We start from the raw sequence: 21,338 nt of genomic DNA, 5'->3' as shown, positions 1-21,338 counted from the left end.
GACATGACAATCTATGACAATACATGACACTCACAAGGTTTCCAGTAACTTTACATATAATATAGAGGGGGTGATGGTCCCTGAGGACCACTCCTCAAAACCTTGCCTGCCTTGCCTCAAAATATGGGTTCCAGTACCCAAAAAAGCTTGAGAACCACTGCTATACACACTACTGAACTAATGAACAAAAGAACCAAACAAAATGTTTGCGGGTTTCAATGGATCCAACAAATTGCTGGCAGATATTTGACCTCTTGAGACTGTCTTTATGTACATTGAGCTTCTATGCTCGCATTGAGGCAAGCAACACTGAGGCATGCATAAGAGCATCAGCTGTTCCGGACGACTGTGTGATCACACTCTCCGTAGCCGACGTGAGTAAGACCTTTAAACAGGTCAACATTCACAAGGCTGCGGGGCCAGACGGATTACCAGGACGTGTGCTCCGGGCATGTGCTGACCAACTGGCCCACACGAGAGAACATCGAATAATTCCTTGGCAATTCCCTTTGACACAACGCTGACCAACTGGCAGGTGTCTTCACTGACATTTTCAACATGTCCCTGATTGAGTCTGTAATATCAACATGTTTCAAGGAGACCACCATAGTCACTGTGCCCAAGAACACTAAGGGAACCAGCCTAAATGACTACAGAACCGTAGCACTCACGTCTGTAGCCATGTAGTGCTTTGAAAGGCTGGTAATGGCTCACATCAATACCATTATCTCAGAAACCTTAGACCCACTCCAATTTGCATACCACACAAACAGATCACCAGATGATGCAATCTCTATTGCACTCCACACTGCCCTTTCCCACCTGGACAAAAGGAACACCTATGTGAGAATGCTATTCATTGACTACAGCTCAGCGTTCAACACCATAGTACCCTCAAAGCTCATCACTAAGCTAAGGATCCTGGGACTAAACACCTCCCTCTGCAACTGGATCCTGAAATTCCAGATGGGTCATCGCCAGGTGGTGAGGGTAGGTAGCAACACATCTGCCATGGTGATCCTCAACACTGGAGCCCCTCAGCAGTGTGTGCTCAGTCCCCTCCTGTACTCCTTGTTCACCCACTACTGCGTGGCCAGGTACAACTCCAACAACATCATTAAGTTTGCAGACGACACAACATTGGTAGGCCTGATCACCTACAACAACGAGACAGCCTATACAGAGGAGGACAGAGTCCTGGGTGGTGCCAGAACAACAACCTATCCCTCAACGTAACCAAGACTAAGGAGATGATTGTGGACTACAACAAATAAACTGTTTAATTTAATTTGGTTACAGACAACTGTGCTGTTCAGTCTCTCTTGGCCCATGCTAGCCCGTAGTCAAAGTTTGTAACCTGCAGAGTGCACTGAAACTCCTCTCAGCCTCACATGAAGACACGTATTTATGCTGCCCCAATGCTGTCGGGGGCTAGGGTCAGTCTGTTATATCTGGAGTATTTCTCCTGTCTTATCCGGTGTTCAGTGTGCATTTAAATATGCTCTCTCTAATTCTCTCTCGTTCTCTCTTTCTTCCTTCCTTCCTTCCTTCCTTCCTTCCTTCCTTCCTTCCTTCCTTCCTTCCTTCCTTCCTTCCTTCCTTCCTTCCTTCCTTCCTTCCTTCCTTCCTTCCTTCCTTCCTTCCTTCCTTCTCTCTCTCTCTCTCTCTCTCTCTCTCTCTCTCTCTCTCTCTCTCTCTCTCTCTCTCTCTCTCTCTCTCTCTCTCTCTCTCTCTCTCTCTCTGTCTCTCTCTCTTTGTCTCTCTCTCTCTTTGTCTCTCTCTCTTTGTCTCTCTCCCTCTTTCTCTCTCTCGGAGGACCTGAGCCCTAGGACCATGCCTCAGGACTACCTGGCCTGATGACTCCTTGCTGTTCCCAGTCCACCGGGCCGTGCTGCTGCTCCAGTTTCAACTGTTATGGAACACTGACCTGTTCACCCGACGTGCTACCTGTCCCAGACCTGCTGTTTTCAACTCTCTAGAGACAGCAGGAGCGATAGAGATACTCTGAATGATCGGCTATGAATAGCCAACTGACATTTACCCCTGAGGTGCTGACCTGTTGCACCCTCGACAACTACTGTGATTATTATTATTTGACCATGCTGGTCATTTATGAACATTTGAACATCTTGGCCATGTTCTGTTGTAATCTCCACCCGGCACAACCAGAAGAGGACTGGCCACCCCTCATAGCCTGGTTCCTCTCTAGGTTTCTTCCTGGGTTCTGGCCTTTCTTTCTTTTTCCTAGCCACCGTGCTTCTACACCTGCATTGCTTGCTGTTTGGGGTTTTGGGTTGGGTTTCTGTACAGCACTTTGAGATATCAGCTGATGTAAGATGGGCTTTATAAATACATTTGATTGATTTGACACTGGCACCACAAACAAAATTCTGATCAGCACCTCAACTTGGTCAAACAACCCCCACGCCTCCACTGGAAGCCTCCTGAGGACCTCTGCTGCCTCTCCACTGCTACTACAGGGGTATTTGTTGCGAAAGAGAGGCAACTGCACTGAAAGAGAATCTATGTTCAGCTCAGGATACTGATCTAGAGACTCATCCAACTCCACCGTGAGAAGCGGTCTTTCCAACTTTTGCAGGACGTTTAGACTGTCCTGGTCAAAACGGTCGCCAAACTGAACCTCCCAACCATCCAACACTTAAAAAACATTCTGCCCTATAGTGATCCACTGCTTTGCCAGCAAATCGTCTTGAGTGTGTCTCAATGGGCTCAATGGAGTCAATCAATGTTGTTGCCTTCTCATACAGTGCAATGTAGCCTTTGTCATGTCTCTTTCCCCTAAGAGGTGACCACACACACTCGACTGCATCCTGCACACCAGAGACAGTCTGAGTTTTCTGTTGCAGTGAAATGTTTAGGCATTCAAGCTCTCCAAGAACAGCAGAGGCAAATGTGAGGCCCAACACAGTCTTGCCTTTGCTGAAGTGCTCGAATAAGCCACTGGCAGTTGAAGCTGTCTTGGATGCAGTTTTTTGCCATCTCCTCTAGGCTGCTTAGTGGCGGTTCATACTAGCACAGCTCTAATAGCAGTATTCTACACAGTCCACCTTATTGGGTGGTTTCAGGGTGGTCAGATGTGTATCATCGGATGTGGCAATTGATTCAAACATGCTCTTAAACTTTCCTGACTGGTCATAGTGTCGTGCAGGTGAATGAGGACCCAAAAGCGACTTGGCGAAAACAGAGTCTTTAATCCAGTAAAGTAAAATACAATCAAAAAACACAACTTTCACTCGAAATGACGAGAACCGACTGGAGACTCGATCTTGAACTGCAGGTTGCCTCGGGAAGGCACTTGAACCAAACAGACTCAGACACCTGCTCACCACGCAGCATCTGAGGGAAACACGACACGACAGGGCGATACACAAACACAGCATGGTGAATTCTAGACAAGGATCCGACAGGGCAGGAACGGAAAACAAGGAGAGAAATAGGGACTCTAATCAGGGAAAAGGATCGGGAACAGGTGTGGGAAGACTAAATGATTGATTAGGGGAATAGGAACAGCTGGGAGCAGGAAGGGAACGATAGAGAGAAGAGAGAGCGGGAGAGTGAGAGAGGGAGGGGGAGAGAGAGGGATAGAAAGAGGGAAAGAACCTAATAAGACCAGCAGAGGGAAACGAATAGAAGGGGAAGCACGGGGACAAGACATGATAATCAATGACAAAACATGACACATAGAGGACAACTAACTGATGGACCCAAGAAAGGAATCCTGGATCAGTAGAGAGGCTGAGCAGCCAGCCTGTGTAATCAGATTTATACATTCCCATTGTCATCCATGTGGCCCCTAAATGGCTTGTCCCTGTCTTGCTACATGCCACAAAGAACTATCAATTTTCATCAAGCAATGCCTCCTTCTGTTTACCCCACACGCTGGATAGCTGGACACTGATTGGATTTACAGTGGGGCAAAAAAGTATTTAGTCAGCCACCAATTGTGCAAGTTCTCCCACTTAAAAATATGAGAGGCCTGTAATTTTCATCATAGATACACTTCAACTATGACAGACAAAACCAGAAAATCACATTGTAGGATTTTTTATGAATTTATTTGCAAATTATGGTGGAAAATAAGTATTTGGTCACCTACAAACAAGCAAGATGTCTGGCTCTCACAGACCTGTAACTTCTTCTTTAAAAGGCTCCTCTGTCCTCTGTCATCCACTCGTTACCTGTATTAATGGCACCTGTTTGAACTTGTTATCAGTATGAAAGACACCTGTCCACAACCTCAAACAGTCACACTCCAAACTCCACTATGGCCAAGACCAAAGAGCTGTCAAAGGACACCAGAAACAAAATTGTAGAATGGGAAGACTGAATCTGAAATAGGTAAGCAGCTTGGTTTGAAGAAATCAACTGTGGGAGCAATTATTAGGAAATGGAAGACATACAAGACCACTGATAATCTCCCTCGATCTGGGGCTCCACGCAAGATCTCACCCCGTGGGGTCAAAATGATCACAAGAACGGTGAGCAAAAATCCCAGAACCACACGGGGGGACCTAGTGAATGACCTGCAGAGAGCTGGGACCAAAGTAACAAAGCCTACCATCAGTAACACACTACGCCGCCAGGGACTCAAATCATGCAGTGCCAGATGTGTCCCCCTGCTTAAGCCAGTACATGTCCAGGCCTGTCTGACGTTTGCTAGAGAGCATTTGGATGATCCAGAAGAAGATTGGGAGAATGTCATATGGTCAGATGAAACCAAAATATAACTTTTTGGTAAAAACTTAACTCGTCGTGTTTGGAGGACAAAGAATGCTGAGTTGCATCCAAAGAACACAATACCTCCTGTGAAGCATGGGGGTGGAAACATCATGCTTTGGGGCTGTTTTTCTGCAAAGGGACCAGGACGACTGATCCGTGTAAAGGAAAGATTGAATGGGGCCATGTATTGTGAGATTTTGAGTGAAAACCTCCTTCCATCAGCAAGGGCATTGAAGATGAAACGTGGCTGGGTCTTTCAGCATGACAATGATCCCAAACACACCACCCGGGCAACAAAGGAGTGGCTTCGTAAGAAGCATTTCAAGGTCCTGGAGTAGCCTAGCCAGTCTCCAGATCTCAACCCCATAGAAAATATTTGGAGGGAGTTGAAAGTCCATGTTGCCCAGCAACAGCCCCAAAACATCACTGCTCTAGAGGAGATATGCATGGAGGAATGGGCCACAGTGTGTGAAAACCTTGTGAAGACTTTCAGAAAACGTTTGACCTCTGTCATTGCCAACAAATGGTATATAACAAAGTATTGAGATAAATTCATTAAAAATCCTACAATGTGATTTTCTGGATTTTCTTTCTCATTTTGTCTGTCATAGTTGATGTGTACTTATGATGAAAATTACAGGCCTCTCTCATCTTTTTAAGTGGGAGAACATGCACAATTTGTGGCTGACTAAATACTTTTTTGCCCCACTGTAGTTGATGTGCTGTTACAGTTACAAAGTGGCGGTGGGTTTAGCAGTTTTGATGTGCTGTGAATTTTACAATGGCTTTTCTCCATTTCCTAAATCCTGCACTAATGAAGGCAGCATCTGCTCTTTGGCCAAAAGATGGCCAACACTCCTTTTATTGATGGATTATAATGTAGCCAGGGGAAATCGCCATACTCTGTTGGAAAGAGTTTTGCGGTTCTATAAATTGGGTGGGTGTTTTGGTTTGTGCTATCACTGAGGTAACTGGACAATGCTGTGCCACTGTCCCCTATATTGGTGCTTCTGGCAACATGGTTGGTCCTGCCGTGGCTGTGACACAGGGTTGTGTCCCCCCATCCCCCCTGGGATTTCTGCCTATGCACTACAGGACGCGACACTACAGGACATCACACTGCTGGACAGGACAGGATGTCACTCTACAGGACAGGTTGTAGCAGGACAGGATGTCACTCTGCTGGACAGGATGTCACGCTACAGGACAGGATGTCACTCTGCAGGACAGGATGTTACGCTACAGGACAGGATGTAGCAGGACAGGATGTCACTCTACAGGACAGGATGTCACTCTGCAGGACAGAATGTCACTCTACAGGACAGGTTGTCACTGTGCAGGACAGGATGTCACTCTACAGGACAGGATGTCACTCTGCAGGACAGGATGTTACGCTACAGGACAGGATGTAGCAGGACAGGATGTCACTCTACAGGACAGGATGTCACTCTGCAGGACAGAATGTCACTCTACAGGACAGGTTGTCACTCTGCAGGACAGGATGTCACTCTACAGGACAGGATGTCACTCTACAGGACAGGATGTCACTCTACAGGACAGGATGTCACTCTACAGGACAGGATGTAGCAGGACAGGATGTCACTCTACAGGACAGGATGTCACTCTACAGGACAGGATGTCACTCTACAGGACAGGATGTCACTCTACAGGACAGGATGTCACTCTACTGGACAGGATGTCACTCTACAGGACAGGATGTAGCAGGACAGGATGTCACTCTACAGGACAGGATGTCACTCTACAGGACAGGATGTCACTCTACAGGACAGAATGATGTCACTCTGCTGGACAGGATGTAGCAGGACAGGATGTCACTCTGCAGGACAGGATGTCACTCTACAGGACAGGATGTCACTCTACAGGACCAGGATGTCACTCTGCAGGACAGGATGTCACTCTACAGGACAGGTTGTCACTCTACAGGACAGGATGTCACTCTACAGGACAGGATGTCACTCTACAGGACAGGATGTAGCAGGACAGGATGTCACTCTGCAGGACAGGATGTCACTCTACAGGACAGGTTGTCACTCTACAGGACAGGATGTCACTCTGCAGGACAGGATGTCACGCTACAGGACAGGATGTAGCAGGACAGGATGTCACTCTGTTGGACAGGATGTCACTCTACAGGACAGGATGTAACTCTGCAGGACAGGATGTCACTCTGCAGGACAGGATGTCACTCTGCAGGACAGGATGTCACTCTGCAGGACAGGTTATCACTCTGCAGGACAGGATGTCACTCTGCAGGACAGGATGTCACTCTGCAGGACAGGATGTCACTCTACAGGACAGGTTGTCACTCTACAGGACAGGATGTCACTCTACAGGACAGGATGTAGCAGGACAGGATGTCACTCTACAGGACAGGATGTCACTCTACAGGACAGGATGTCACTCTACAGGACAGGATGTCACTCTACAGGACAGAATGTAGCAGGACAGGATGTCACTCTACAGGACAGGATGTAGCAGGACAGGATGTCACTCTACAGGACAGGATGTCACTCTGCAGGACAGGATGTCACTCTACAGGACAGGATGTCACTCTACAGGACAGGATGTCACTCTACAGGACAGGATGTAGCAGGACAGGATGTCACTCTACAGGACAGGATGTCACTCTACAGGACAGGATGTCACTCTACAGGACAGGATGTCACTCTACAGGACAGGTTGTCACTCTACAGGACAGGTTGTCACTCTACAGGACAGGTTGTCACTCTACAGGACAGGTTGTCACTCTACAGGACAGGATGTCACTCTACAGGACATGATGTCACTCTACAGGACAGAATGTAGCAGGACAGGATGTCACTCTACAGGACAGGATGTCACTCTACAGGACAGAATGTAGCAGGACAGGATGTCACTCTACAGGACAGGATGTAGCAGGACAGGATGTCACTCTACAGGACAGGATGTCACTCTGCAGGACAGGATGTCACTCTACAGGACAGGATGTCACTCTACAGGACAGGATGTAGCAGGACAGGATGTCACTCTACAGGACAGGATGTCACTCTGCAGGACAGGATGTCACTCTACAGGACAGGATGTCACTCTACAGGACAGGATGTCACTCTACAGGACAGGATGTAGCAGGACAGGATGTCACTCTACAGGACAGGATGTCACTCTACAGGACAGGATGTCACTCTACAGGACAGGTTGTCACTCTACAGGACAGGTTGTCACTCTACAGGACAGGTTGTCACTCTACAGGACAGGATGTCACTCTACAGGACAGGATGTCACTCTACAGGACATGATGTCACTCTACAGGACAGAATGTAGCAGGACAGGATGTCACTCTACAGGACAGGATGTAGCAGGACAGGATGTCACTCTACAGGACAGGATGTCACTCTACAGGACAGGATGTCACTCTACAGGACAGAATGTAGCAGGACAGGATGTCACTCTACAGGACAGGATGTAGCAGGACAGGATGTCACTCTACAGGACAGGATGTCACTCTGCAGGACAGGATGTCACTCTGCAGGACAGGATGTCACTCTACAGGACAGGATGTCACTCTACAGGACAGAATGTAGCAGGACAGGATGTCACTCTACAGGACAGGATGTCACTCTACAGGACAGGTTGTAGCAGGACTGCAGATCAGTGAAGACAGTCCACCAGGCTATGGGCCAAATCTGAAGTGGTGGGCCAAAATATAATCTCAGTGGTGGGCCAAAATACAATCTGAGTGGTGGGCCAAAATATAATCTGAGTGGTGGGCCAAAATGTAATTTGCGTGGTGGCCCAAAATATAATCTGAGTGGTGGGCCAAAATGTGTAATCTGCATGTTGGGCCAAAATATAATCTGCGTGGTGGGCCAAAATATAATCTGCGTGGTGGGCCAAAATATAATCTGCGTGGTGGGCCAAAATATAATCTGAGTGGTGGGCCAAAATATAATCTGCGTGGTGGGCCAAAATATAATCTGAGTGGTGGGCCAAAATATAATCTGAGTGGTGGGCCAAAATATAATCTGCGTGGTGGGCCAAAATATAATCTGCGTGGTGGGCCAAAATATAATCTGAGTGGTGGGCCAAAATATAATCTGCGTGGTGGGCCAAAATATAATCTGAGTGGTGGGCCAAAATATAATCTGCGTGGTGGGCTAAAATATAATCTGAGTGGTGGGCCAAAATATAATCTGAGTGGTGGGCCAAAATACAATCTGAGTGGTGGGCCAAAATATAATCTGAGTGGTGGGCCAAAATATAATCTGAGTGGTGGGCCAAAATATAATCTGCGTGGTGGCCCAAAATATAATCTGCGTGGTGGGCCAAAATATAATCTGAGTGGTGGGCCAAAATACAATCTGAGTGGTGGGCCAAAATGTGTAATCTGCATGGTGGCCCAAAATATAATCTGCGTGGTGGCCCAAAATATAATCTGCGTGGTGGGCCAAAATATAATCTGAGTGGTGGGCCAAAATGTGTAATCTGCATGGTGGCCCAAAATATAATCTGCGTGGTGGCCCAAAATATAATCTGCGTGGTGGGCCAAAATACAATCTGAGTGGTGGGCCAAAATATAATCTGAGTGGTGGGCCAAAATAGAATCTGAGTGGTGGGCCAAAATGTGTAATCTGCATGGTGGCCCAAAATATAATCTGAGTGGTGGGCCAAAATGTGTAATCTGCGTGGTGGCCCAAAATATAATCTGAGTGGTGGGCCAAAATATAATCTGAGTGGTGGGCCAAAATATAATCTGAGTGGTGGGCCAAAATGTGTAATCTGCATGGTGGCCCAAAATATAATCTGAGTGGTGGGCCAAAATGTGTAATCTGCGTGGTGGCCCAAAATATAATCTGCGTGGTGGCCCAAAATATAATCTGCGTGGTGGGCCAAAATATAATCTGAGTGGTGGGCCAAAATACAATCTGAGTGGTGGGCCAAAATATAATCTGAGTGGTGGGCCAAAATGTGTAATCTGCATGGTGGCCCAAAATATAATCTGAGTGGTGGGCCAAAATGTGTAATCTGCATGGTGGCCCAAAATATAATCTGAGTGGTGGGCCAAAATGTAATATGCGTGGTGGGCCAAAATGTGTAATCTGCGTGGTGGGCCAAAATGTGTAATCTGAGTGGTGGGCCAAAATGTAATATGCGTGGTGGGCCAAAATGTGTAATCTGCGTGGTGGGCCAAAATGTGTAATCTGAGTGGTGGGCCAAAATGTAATATGCATGGTGGCCCAAAATATAATCTGCTTGGTGGACCAAAATGAATTCTGCATGGTGGGCCATGGGCCAGACAAATAGACATTATCTATCTTTACTGAAAAAAATATATACACAACATGCAACAATTTCAAAGATTTTACTAAATTACAGTTCATATAAGGAAATCAGTTAATTTAAATAAATTAATTAACTCTTAATCTATGGATTTGACATTACTGGGCAAAAACCCACCCACTGGGGAGCGAAGCCCACCCATTGGAGAGCCAGGCCCAGCCAATCAGAATGAGTTTTTCCCCACAAAAGGACTTTATCACAGACAGAAAAACTCTTCAATTTCATCAGCTGTCGGGGTGGAAACGTGAAAGAAAAAATGCAACTTTAAAAGTAAATTCTCTGCAATTCTACTCATTTTCCATGTTGTGTAAAGACAATGTTGCTGTTTTAAAACAAATTCTCTGCAATTCTACTCATTTTCCATGGCGTGTAAAGACAATGTTGCTGTTTTAAAACAAATTCTCTGCAATTCTACTCATTTTCCATGGCGTGTAAAGACAATGTTGCTGTTTTAAAACAAATTCTCTGCAATTCTACTCATTTTCCATGGCGTGTAAAGACAATGTTGCTGTTTTAAAACAAATGTTATGCAATTCTACTCATTTTGCCATGATTTATGCCATGTTCATATGATATCTGAGTTAGAGTGACTAACAAAATCAATGGGCCCCCCCTGGAGTCCAGGGCCCCTGGGCACAAAGGTGAACCAGTTTCTTGTGTACTGGAGCCTCAGAATGGAATGAGTTGCCTCTGCCTATTAAAACAATGTCCTCTCTGGACAGCTTAGAAAATAAAGTCAAAATATGTTTGATGTCTTCTGTGTCTATATGAATAACCCCTGTGATGTAACTGGAATGATGAGATAGATGTTCTTCTTCTCTGTTTTTGATGAGATAGATGTTCTTCTTCTCTGTTTTTGATGAGATAGATGTTCTTCTTCTCTGTTTTTGATGAGATAGATGTTCTTCTCCTATGTTTTTGTTTGATTATTTCACTGCCATACTGTTTAACTGTGTTCCATCTTGTCCAGCCATCTTGTTTCAAGAGGACCACAATGGAAATAAGTCCCAGACTGTATAGTGTGTCATCCTCCATGATTTAACAATGGAAATAAGTCCCAGACTGTATAGTGTGTCATCCTCCATGATTTAACAATGGAAATAAGTCCCAGACTGTATAGTGTGTCATCCTCCATGATTTAACAATGGAAATAAGTCCCAGACTGTATAGTGTGTCATCCTCCATGATTTAACAATGGAAATAAGTCCCAGACTGTATAGTGTGTCATCCTCCATGATTTAACAATGGAAATAAGTCCCAGACTGTATAGTGTGTCATCCTCCATGATTTAACAATGGAAATAAGTCCCAGACTGTATAGTGTATGTCATCCTCCATGATTTAACAATGGAAATAAGTCCCAGACTGTATAGTGTGTCATCAATGGAAATAAGTCTCCATGATTTAACAATGGAAATAAGTCCCAGACTGTATAGTGTGTCATCCTCCATGATTTAACAATGGAAATAAGTCCCAGACTGTATAGTGTGTCATCCTCCATGATTTAACAATGGAAATAAGTCCCAGACTGTATAGTGTGTCATCCTCCATGATTTAACAATGGAAATAAGTCCCAGACTGTATAGTGTGTCATCCTCCATGATTTAACAATGGAAATAAGTCCCAGACTGTATAGTGTGTCATCCTCCATGATTTAACAATGGAAATAAGTCCCAGACTGTATAGTGTGTCATCCTCCATGATTTAACAATGGAAATAAGTCCCAGACTGTATAGTGTGTCATCCTCCATGATTTAACAATGGAAATAAGTCCCAGACTGTATAGTGTGTCACTGATTTAACAATGGAAATGTCCCAGACTTATCCTCCATGATTTAACAATGGAAATAAGTCCCAGACTGTATAGTGTGTCATCCTCCATGATTTTGGAAATTCCCATGTGAATGATTTAACAATGAAATAAGTCTGTTTATCCTCCATGATTTAACTTAAGTCCCAGACTGTATAGTGTGTCATCCTTTTTAACAATGGAAATAAGTCCCAGACTGTATAGTATCCTCCATGATTTAACAATGGAAATAAGTCCCAGACTGTAAGTGTGTCATCCTCCATGATTTAACAATGGAAATAAGTCCCAGACTGTAAGTGGACTGTCTTCATGATCTGCCGATTTAACAATGGAAATAAGTCCCAGACTGTATAGTGTGTTATCCTCCATGATTTAACAATGGAAATAAGTCCCAGACTGTATAGTGTGTCATCCTCCATGATTTTATTCATGTGAATGTATGACTTTTAAGTCTTATGTGTGCTTTTTTTATGGTCGAATTAATAAACTAAAACTAAGTGGACTGTCTTCACTGATCTGCCGTCTCCCCCCCCCCACACACACACACACACGCACGCACGCACGCACGCACGCACGCACGCTCACACACGCACGCACGCACGCACGCACGCACGCACGCACGCACGCACGCACGCACGCACACACACACACACACACACACACACACACACACACACACACACACAGCATGTGAGAGACTATCGGAGCCGATCTCAGTGTTGCTCTATTTGCATTCAAACACCTTTGGCCAGCCCTCCCTCCTGTGTCCACAGTGTAGCACAGTACAGCTAATCAACACACTTAAGGTGTGGGGCTGACCCCAGTCAATGGACTCCACAAGACCAGAATATCAATCTGCTCAGCCAATGGGAAGTGAATAAAAACACAGCAGGATATATTTCGCCAAGAAGAGTCAGTTCAACAGCTCAAGTACAGATCACCAATGAAAAGGGTTGCTGGGGTCAGTCGAAAACTTAACTACAAAACACAGCATTTTAAACATTAGACATGTTAAAACAAACTTCAATATGAATATCAAGCAAGTAACACCCCCCCAGCATTTTAAAAATTAGACATGTTAAAACAAACTTCAATATTAATATCAAGCAAGTAACACCCCCCCCCCCCACACACGCAAATATAAGGCTTACATAGAAAATTACAAACATCCACAAGTTTCACAAAGACAGAACCAGACTTGTCAGATCTGAAGCAAATGGGGAAAAATGAGGTCAATATGTTCCCTGGGATGTGGCCAATACCTGCCCTTGGATGTGACCAATACCTTCCCTGGGATGTGACCAATACCTTCCCTGGGATGTGACCAATACCTTCCCTTGGATGTGACCAATACCTTCCCTGGGATGTGACCAATACCTTCCCTGGGATGTGGCCAATACCTTCCCTGGGATGTGGCCAATACCTTACCTGGGATGTGACCAATACCTTCCCTGGGATGTGACCAATACCTTCCCTGGGATGTGACCAATACCTTCTTCCCTGTGGAAGATATCTGTTGGGATGTGACCAATACCTGCCCTGGGATGTGACCAATACCTGCCCTGGGATGTGACCAATACCTTCCCTGGGATGTGACCAATACCTTCTTCCCTGGGATGTGACCAATACCTTCCCTGGGATGTGACCAATACCTTCTTCCCTGTGGAAAATATCTGTTGGGATGTGGCCAATACCTTCTTCCCTGTGGAAGATATCTGTTGGGATGTGGCCAATACCTTCTTTCCTGTGGAAGATATCTGTTGGGATGTGGCCAATACCTTCTTCCCTGTGGAAGATATCTGTTGGGATGTAGGGAAACTCCACGGGTTGAAATTAAATTAAAGAATGAAAGTACTTAGTTTTAAATCAAGGGCCTCCTGCAGACTAGCTGTGTAGTATCTACAAGGTCAAGAGTATTCTATTGCTATGGGCCTTTACTATATAGCCTGTACTATATTCAGAAATAGCTTCTTTTGATGTGAGGAATCTGAAAATATTACACAGAGCTATTCAATCATTCTGGAAGCCAATACTCCTAACACATCAATGCCAGTCCAATCAAAAGTGGAAAACATAATAAGAGAGAGAGCAAGCCAGTGGGCTCCCGAGTGGCTCAGTGGTCCAAGACACTGCATCTCAGTGCTAGATGTGTCACTGCAGTACCTGGTTCAAATCCAGGCTGTATCCCATCTGGCTGTGATTGGGAGTCCCATAGGGTGGCGCACAATTAGCCCAGGGTCGTCCGGGCCGTCATTGTAACTAAGAATTTGTTCTTCAATGACTTGCCTAGTGAAATGAAGGAAAAATAAACAGAGAGTTGTGTGAGAGACCAGTTTAGACTTTCCTGTCTATAATCTATCCTAAATTAGGTTTGAATATTCCCATCTGCCTGTACCTAATATCTGTTCACTTACATATAGCTGTGGTTTGACCTGAACCCCCAGATAAATTGTTGTGTAATCTCTATCTCCCTCCCAGCAGGTCAATCCCTTGATCACCAGAACACCCAGGCACCAGCACGTCTACCCAGGATGGCATTGGACAGAGGGGAGACAAAGGTGGGGGTTTATACATTTGTTTTAGATGTGTGTGTGTGCATAGATTAGATGGGTTTAGTCTGGTGTAGTTGACATACAGGGTTGTTGTGCAGTGTGTGGGGAACAAAAGACTTGCAGGACAGAGCTGTGAGTCATTTAGCAGACTCTCTTAGCCAGAGCCACTACAGTAGTGAATAATTTAATTAACAGACTCTCTTAGCCAGAGCCACTACAGTAGTGAGTCATTTAATTAACAGACTCTCTTATCCAGAGCCACTACAGTAGTGAGTCATTTAATTAACAGACTCTCTTAGCCAGAGCCACTACAGTAGTGAGTCATTTAATTAACAGACTCTCTTATCCAGAGCCACTACAGTAGTGAATAATTTAATTAACAGACTCTCTTAGCCAGAGCCACTACAGTAGTGAATCATTTAATTAACAGACTCTCTTAGCCAGAGCCACTACAGTAGTGAATAATTTAATTAACAGACTCTCTTAGCCAGAGCCACTACAGTAGTGAATAATTTAATTAACAGACTCTCTTAGCCAGAGCCACTACAGTAGTGAGTCATTTAATTAACAGACTCTCTTATCCAGAGCCACTACAGTAGTGAGTCATTTAATTAACAGACTCTCTTATCCAGAGCCACTACAGTAGTGAGTAATTTAATTAACAGACTCTCTTATCCAGAGCCACTACAGTAGTGAGTCATTTAATTAACAGTCTCTCTTACCCAGAGCCACTACAGTAGTGAGTCATTTAACAGACTCTCTTACCCAGAGCCACTACAGTAGTGTGTCATTTAACAGACTCTCTTACCCAGAGCCACTACAGTACTGAGTCATTTAACAGACTCTCATCCAGAGCCACTACAGTAGTGAGTCATTTAACAGACTCTCTTACCCAGAGTCACTACAGTAGTGAGTCATTTAACAGACTCTCATCCAGAGCCACTACAGTAGTGAGTCATTTAACAGACTCTCTTACCCAGAGCCACTACAGTAGTGAGTCATTTAGCAGACTCTCTGATCCAGAGCCACTACAGTAGTGAGTCATTTAACAGACTCTCTGATCCAGAGCCACTACAGTAGTGAGTCATTTAACAGACTCTCTGATCCAGAGCCACTACAGTAGTGAGTCATTTAACAGACTCTCTGATCCAGAGCCACTACAGTAGTGAGTCATTTAACAGACTCTCTGATCCAGATCCACTACAGTAGTGAGTGCATACGCTTTCATACTGGTCCTCCTACTGGTCCTCCAAATCAAACCCACAACCCTTGCTTTGCAAATGCCATGCTCTACCAACTGAGCCACATGGGACAATGCCTCTAGTCTGTTCAGTACAGGTTCTGAGAGTGATACTGGCCTGACGTGTCAATGGGAGAGGTTGGACATGGGTCATCAGACTATCAATGTTAATATGCACAAGTTACAGAAAGTACACAAAGTGAGGTCACTGTTATTTGGAGGACTTTTCTGCACTTCCATGAAGAAGGCCTCGTCTAAGGAGAAACAGGGAGGCCAGGTCACCCACAACACACAACACAACACACACAACACGTGCTGTTGGATGTCATAAGGTGAATGCACCAATTTGTAAGTCGCTCTGGTTAAGAGCGTCTGCTAAATGACTTAAATGTAAATGTAAACTCAAGTTAAAGAATCCATGTCCTGTGTAAATTATTCAATATTCTACAAGCATGATATGAGTAAAACATGTATGTTTTTGGAAAGCCCTAGAACTTGTAAATGAAATAAACTTGTAAATGAACCAGGCCTAATTATTAAGCAACAGCGTGAAAAAAACACAAACATAAACACTCCAAACAAAACAAACCCATAACAACGTTGTAAAAATCTTAAAGTAAGTCAGCAACTCGATATATACCCATATAACTGTTCCTCTACAGATAGCCTTTGACACCGTGGCTTTTGTTAACACTTCACGTTGATATTGACCGTGGCCCTGAGCGAAGGAAGGAGTGCGGTGTTTTCTGAAGCCACAGGCAAAACAAAAACACAAAAAAACTATTAGGCAATTGACAATTTCCTGAAGGGAGGTTGGGCTAATCACTCTCAAATTTCTCTCCAAAGTGACCCATCTGGAGTGGACCTTGGTTGGCTGAATTGGCGCAAGCACGCAGATGACATTGTTACACGCACACACAATGGACTAACTATCTGAGGGAGAAACTGGAACGAAAGCTCAAAATCTATGCTGTGCATTTTGCCACTCCAGAAGTGAGTGACGTCCTCTTGGAAAACTATTTCTACCAAATATTTCAGGTAAGGAATGTGCCCGAATGACTTCTTTTTTGTTTGTTGCTGTTGCAGTGTTTAAAGTAGCGCAGAGATGTAATCGGGAGAAAAAATTGGCACATAGTCCGAAACTGTTTTCAGGCAAAGTTGTCTGGTGCAATTTTGCGCACGCGTTTTTAATTAATGACCATGAATCAGTAGTGTAGAGATTGTTTTGTTTCTTTTTTAAATTAAATAATTACAATTGTAATGACCCATAGTTCCTCGGTTCAGCACGTATTCTTGTACTGCGTGCCACACGTCTTCTTCGTGCGTTGCATTAGGCTGAAATTATTGCACTTCATTTAGCACGGTAAATACGCGACTTTTTATCTCCGTGGAGACTGCTATTGGGTGTTTTACACGGGTTACATGTTCTAATAGGGAATTTAATACATATTTTAAATGCTTTAAAACAACATTGTCACAGATATATACATATGCCTTCACGAAACAGTGTAGTTCTCGTTAGTTTGAACATTCATCGGGACACTAGAATTCAATCATTCGCAGTCAGTTATAAATGTATATATGTCAAATGTATGTCAAGGCCTATTCAATAAAAACCGTAAACAGGTGTCTTGTTAAGTCTACTCTTGAAAATGTTTCATGCAACAGCAGAATTACATTTTTCATTCATTTTATTTATTTTGCCTTAACTAGGCACGTCAGTTAAGAACACTTTCTTATTTACAATGAAGGCCTACTAAAAAGCATAAGGCCTCCTGCGGGGACAGGGTCTGTGATTCAAAATAAAAATTTAAATATAGGACAAAACGCACATAATGACAAGAGAGACAACACTACATTGAATTAATTTACTGGAAAGTTTCTGTCCAGTTTCTGTACAATATCTTTCTGTAACGTTTTGTGCATCTTCCTATATAAAGATCTCTGTTCTGTCTCTGTATCCCAGCAGGTATGATTCAGAGGAAGGATGTGGTTCTGTCAGTTCTAGGACAGCTTCAGGATGCTACAGAGAGCTCCGGCCTGCACGCCCTCACCAGGGTAGCCCTGGAGGTCCACCAGGTACTGACCCCCTTCACCCTGCCCTCCTCCCCTTGCCAGGAGTTCCCCGGCTGGGCGGGCATCGACGGCGTGGCCCATAGCCTGTACCCTGCTGACGCCCCCAGAGGCCTCCTGCCTCTGGTCTGTAAGGGAGAGGGGAACCTGTTGTTTGATGCAGCCAGCATGCTGCTAGTAGGGACGACTAGTCTCAGTCTGGAGCTACAGGTGAGCAGCAAGTGTTTCACATTGTATTTGCTTCTGTGGATTTGTATTTCCAAGGCATGAAGGTTATAATTATGTCCTTTTGAATGTGGATAACTCGGAGCTAAAAAAAAAGTAATTTTTCTGTGTTTTCAAAATATAAAATACTGTATTCTGACAACGCATTTTAGAAATATATAATTAGTTACTATACTGGTTTGTAGCCTAATCTGTATTTTGACAAGTACCGAAACATGTACTCTATCCCCTCCAGGTGCGTACAGTAGTCGACATGCTGCTGTGGAAGAGGTACTACTTGTGTGGTATGATCGACTCTAAGGTGATGCTGCAGGCAGCCAGGTTCAGCTTGTGTGCCGAGGAGTCCCAGGACATGCTCAACCTGCCCCTGTCCGTCCTCGAGGCTATATTTGACGCTGATGTCAAAGCCTCCTGCTTCTCCGGCTCCTACGCCAACATGTGGCACCTCTATGCTCTTTCCTCCGTCCTCCAGTGCAACATCTATTCTGTCTACCCCATGTACAACCTCAAGATACGACCCTACTTCAACCGCCTGATAAGACCCAGGTCCTACCCCAAAGACATGGATCCTATCACCTTGCACATTATGTGGTCTGGAGAGCTAGAGGTGGGCTCCACCAGCTCCAGATTTAGACCCATAATCTTTGTAGCGTTAGTCCAGGCTAGTGACCTCCGGATGGGCAGTCCTAACACGGAAAAGAGGGCCCCCCCTCTGTTGAAGACCCAGGAGCTTCTCAACCAGGACTCTCTCCTGTCCTACTCCAGTCTGAAGGACAAGTACAAGGTCACCAAGAGTACCTTCTACCGCTGGAGACGGCAGACACAGGAGCACCGCGAGAAATCAGCTGCCAGGTCCACGTCTATACAGCTCAATACTTTTTATCAGTCGTAGATAGTGATGACAGTGTCATGGCACTCTGGGTCATTCGCACTTTAATGGCTTGTGTTTTGTTGTGGTGTTTTGTTGTGGTGCTGTGTTTATTGTGGTGTCGTTTGTTCTGTATATTTAACCTTCTGCTGACATAGACAGATTTAATACTAATTCAATCTCTTTCTATGAAGGTACGAGGCCAAGCACTTCGTCCAGGCGTGTTATCTGAAAGGGAAACTTATGCCTCTGCACCAGTTTAAAGAGTTCTTCCCTGAGATATCCCGGTAAATAAGATACTGAAAGCATTGTCAATACAGTTGAGATCACCACATGGCATGATGTATTTAAAAAAAAAAAAAAAAAAAAAAACTTTTTTAAATGGTTAAAAAAAATATCTAGATTTTTAACTTGACTTTTCTGTGCCCAGAATGCTGTAGTTATGCTACCGCTGTCTTGTATACTTCTGTTGCTGCTGAATTACCTTTCCTTTTGGGACAACAACAATGTCATTCTCTCCCAGGTCCACCTACTATGCCTGGAAGCACGAGCTGATCTCGTCCGGTGGTAGTTTCTCCACGGACGAGGTGAGTCCAGGGGACAGCACGGAGCAAGAGTCCTGGTCCTCCCCAGAGACAAAGCCCAGGCAGGAGGAGGACAAAGAGGTAGAGCCAGACCCAGAGCACCAAGACAGCGTGGCCGGTATGTTCGGCCTGAACTACAACAATGATAAGGTGGACGGGGAACGGGCCCAGAACCTGGCGCTGATGCAGGAAGCCAAGAAAGTTCTTCAGAACTGCATCGCTATGAACACCTCATTCCCCTTCAGGATCTTCAAGAGGAGCTTCCCAGGCATCTCCAGGTCAGTGACAAGGATTTAATTGCTATATAGCCTTTAATCAATCATTGTCTTTGTTCGTTTATTCATCTCCTTCATTTTATTGATTTTACTAAGTGTGTTACAATTTTAAATGCAATTTAACACAAGTTTAATTTGAATGAATACAGATCCACTTACTACAACTGGAGAAGGGAAGCCATGCTGTTCAATAGAGGCTACAAGGCTAGGAGTAGTGAAGGCAACTCTGATGTGGATAAGAGTAGTTCCACTGGTGGACTGTCTCCTATCGGGGGTACTGAGAGACATGGTCATGCTGCTGCTGTCTTCCCCAGAATGAAGATTTGTAGAAACAACCACAAAGGGTTCAGGATGGCGTTCCTACACAGGAAGAAGCTGAGAGAAGCAGCCAAGGTGAAGGTGTGGATGTCAAGATGGCCGATGTCCAAGTTCAAAGTGAACTACCCCTCCCTGTCACTCTGTTTCTATTGGATGTGGCGCAACGGCCCGAGTCAAAACAGGAAGGAGAAAAGCACCCATCCGTCTCTGTCTCTAGAGGTGAACAGGCCTGAGAATATTATGGAAAACAACAACGCAGTAACGGAGAATGTTAACGGCGTGATGGAGATAAAGACGAGGGGTCTGACTCAGGACGTGACTCAGGACGTGACTCAGGACGTGACTCGGGACGTGTTGTTCTTGGGGGGGGATCCAACAGAGGGTCTGAGAGGCCCTTCCACAATGACTTTTGTGACACCCGCATTCGATGCTCCCCTCCCTTTACCCATGTCCCCTTTGCCCCTCCCCAACCCAACCAAGATGTCTACCACCACAACAGACGACCAGATGTTTGTGATGGATCTGGTGGCCCTGGCTAACTTCAAGGCCAAGGCCAAACTGTTCCTCCAGAAACGCTTCGAGGAGAAGTCCTTCCCCACCTTCAAAGAGTTCAGGTCCTTCTTCCCCCTGACTCCCCGTTCCACCTACTATATGTGGAAGAGAGCCCTGCATCACGGAGTGCCACTGGTACATGGCTGAGAGAGAGAGAGAAGGGGCATGGCTGAGAGAGAGAGAGAGGGAGCATGGCTGAGAAAGAGAGAGAGAGGGCATGGCTGAGAGAGAGAGAGAGGGAGGGCGGGCATGGCTGAGAGAGCGAGAGAGGGCATGGCTGAGAGAGGGGAGGGCATGGCTGAGAGAGAGAGGGAGGGCATGGCTGAGAGAGAGAGAGAGAGCATGGCTGAGAGAGAGAGAGAGCATGGCTGAGAGAGCGAGAGAGAGCATGGCTGAGAGAGCGAGAGAGAGCATGGCTGAGGGAGGGAGAGAGAGAGAGAGAGAGCATGGCTGAGGGAGGGAGAGAGAGAGAGAGAGGGCATGGCTGAGGGAGGGAGAGAGAGAGGGCATGGCTGAGGGAGGGAGAGAGAGAGGGCATGGCTGAGGGAGGGAGAGAGAGAGAGAGAGATGGCTGAGGGAGGCTGAGAGAGAGAGAGAGGCATGGAGAGAGGGAGGGAGGGCATGGCTGAGAGGGAGGGAGGGCATGGCTGAGAGAGAGGGAGGGCATGGCTGAGAGAGAGGGAGAGAGGGAGGGCATGGCTGAGAGAGAGAGGGCATACTCTGTTACACTAGATTTAAGCAGAACGGTGTCCCTGTAACAAACTG

General features: G+C 45.4%; 1 protein-coding gene across 2 annotated transcripts; it reads left to right on the top strand.

Moving 5' to 3' along the window:
* The first annotated feature begins 16,448 nt into the window (after positions 1 to 16,448).
* On the top strand, positions 16,449 to 20,780 carry vrtn (vertebrae development associated). Of its 2 annotated transcripts, none has more exons than XM_046299010.1 (6): positions 16,449 to 16,716; positions 17,648 to 17,961; positions 18,212 to 18,828; positions 19,039 to 19,131; positions 19,368 to 19,706; positions 19,853 to 20,780. In XM_046299010.1, exons 2-6 carry the CDS (start codon positions 17,650 to 17,652, stop codon positions 20,718 to 20,720), a joined length of 2,229 nt encoding a protein of 742 aa, XP_046154966.1. In that variant the 5' UTR covers positions 16,449 to 16,716; positions 17,648 to 17,649; the 3' UTR covers positions 20,721 to 20,780. The 2 variants fall into 2 exon arrangements, with proteins under 2 accessions (XP_046154966.1, XP_046154965.1); XM_046299009.1 differs by having other exon boundaries at positions 17,645 to 17,961.
* The last annotated feature ends 558 nt before the right edge of the window (positions 20,781 to 21,338 follow it).

This window comes from Oncorhynchus gorbuscha, linkage group LG14 (assembly GCF_021184085.1).
Source record: "Oncorhynchus gorbuscha isolate QuinsamMale2020 ecotype Even-year linkage group LG14, OgorEven_v1.0, whole genome shotgun sequence".
Lineage (NCBI taxonomy): Eukaryota > Metazoa > Chordata > Actinopteri > Salmoniformes > Salmonidae > Oncorhynchus > Oncorhynchus gorbuscha.
Note: the sequence above shows the minus strand (reverse complement) of the source record. Positions and strands in the feature narration are given on the sequence as shown.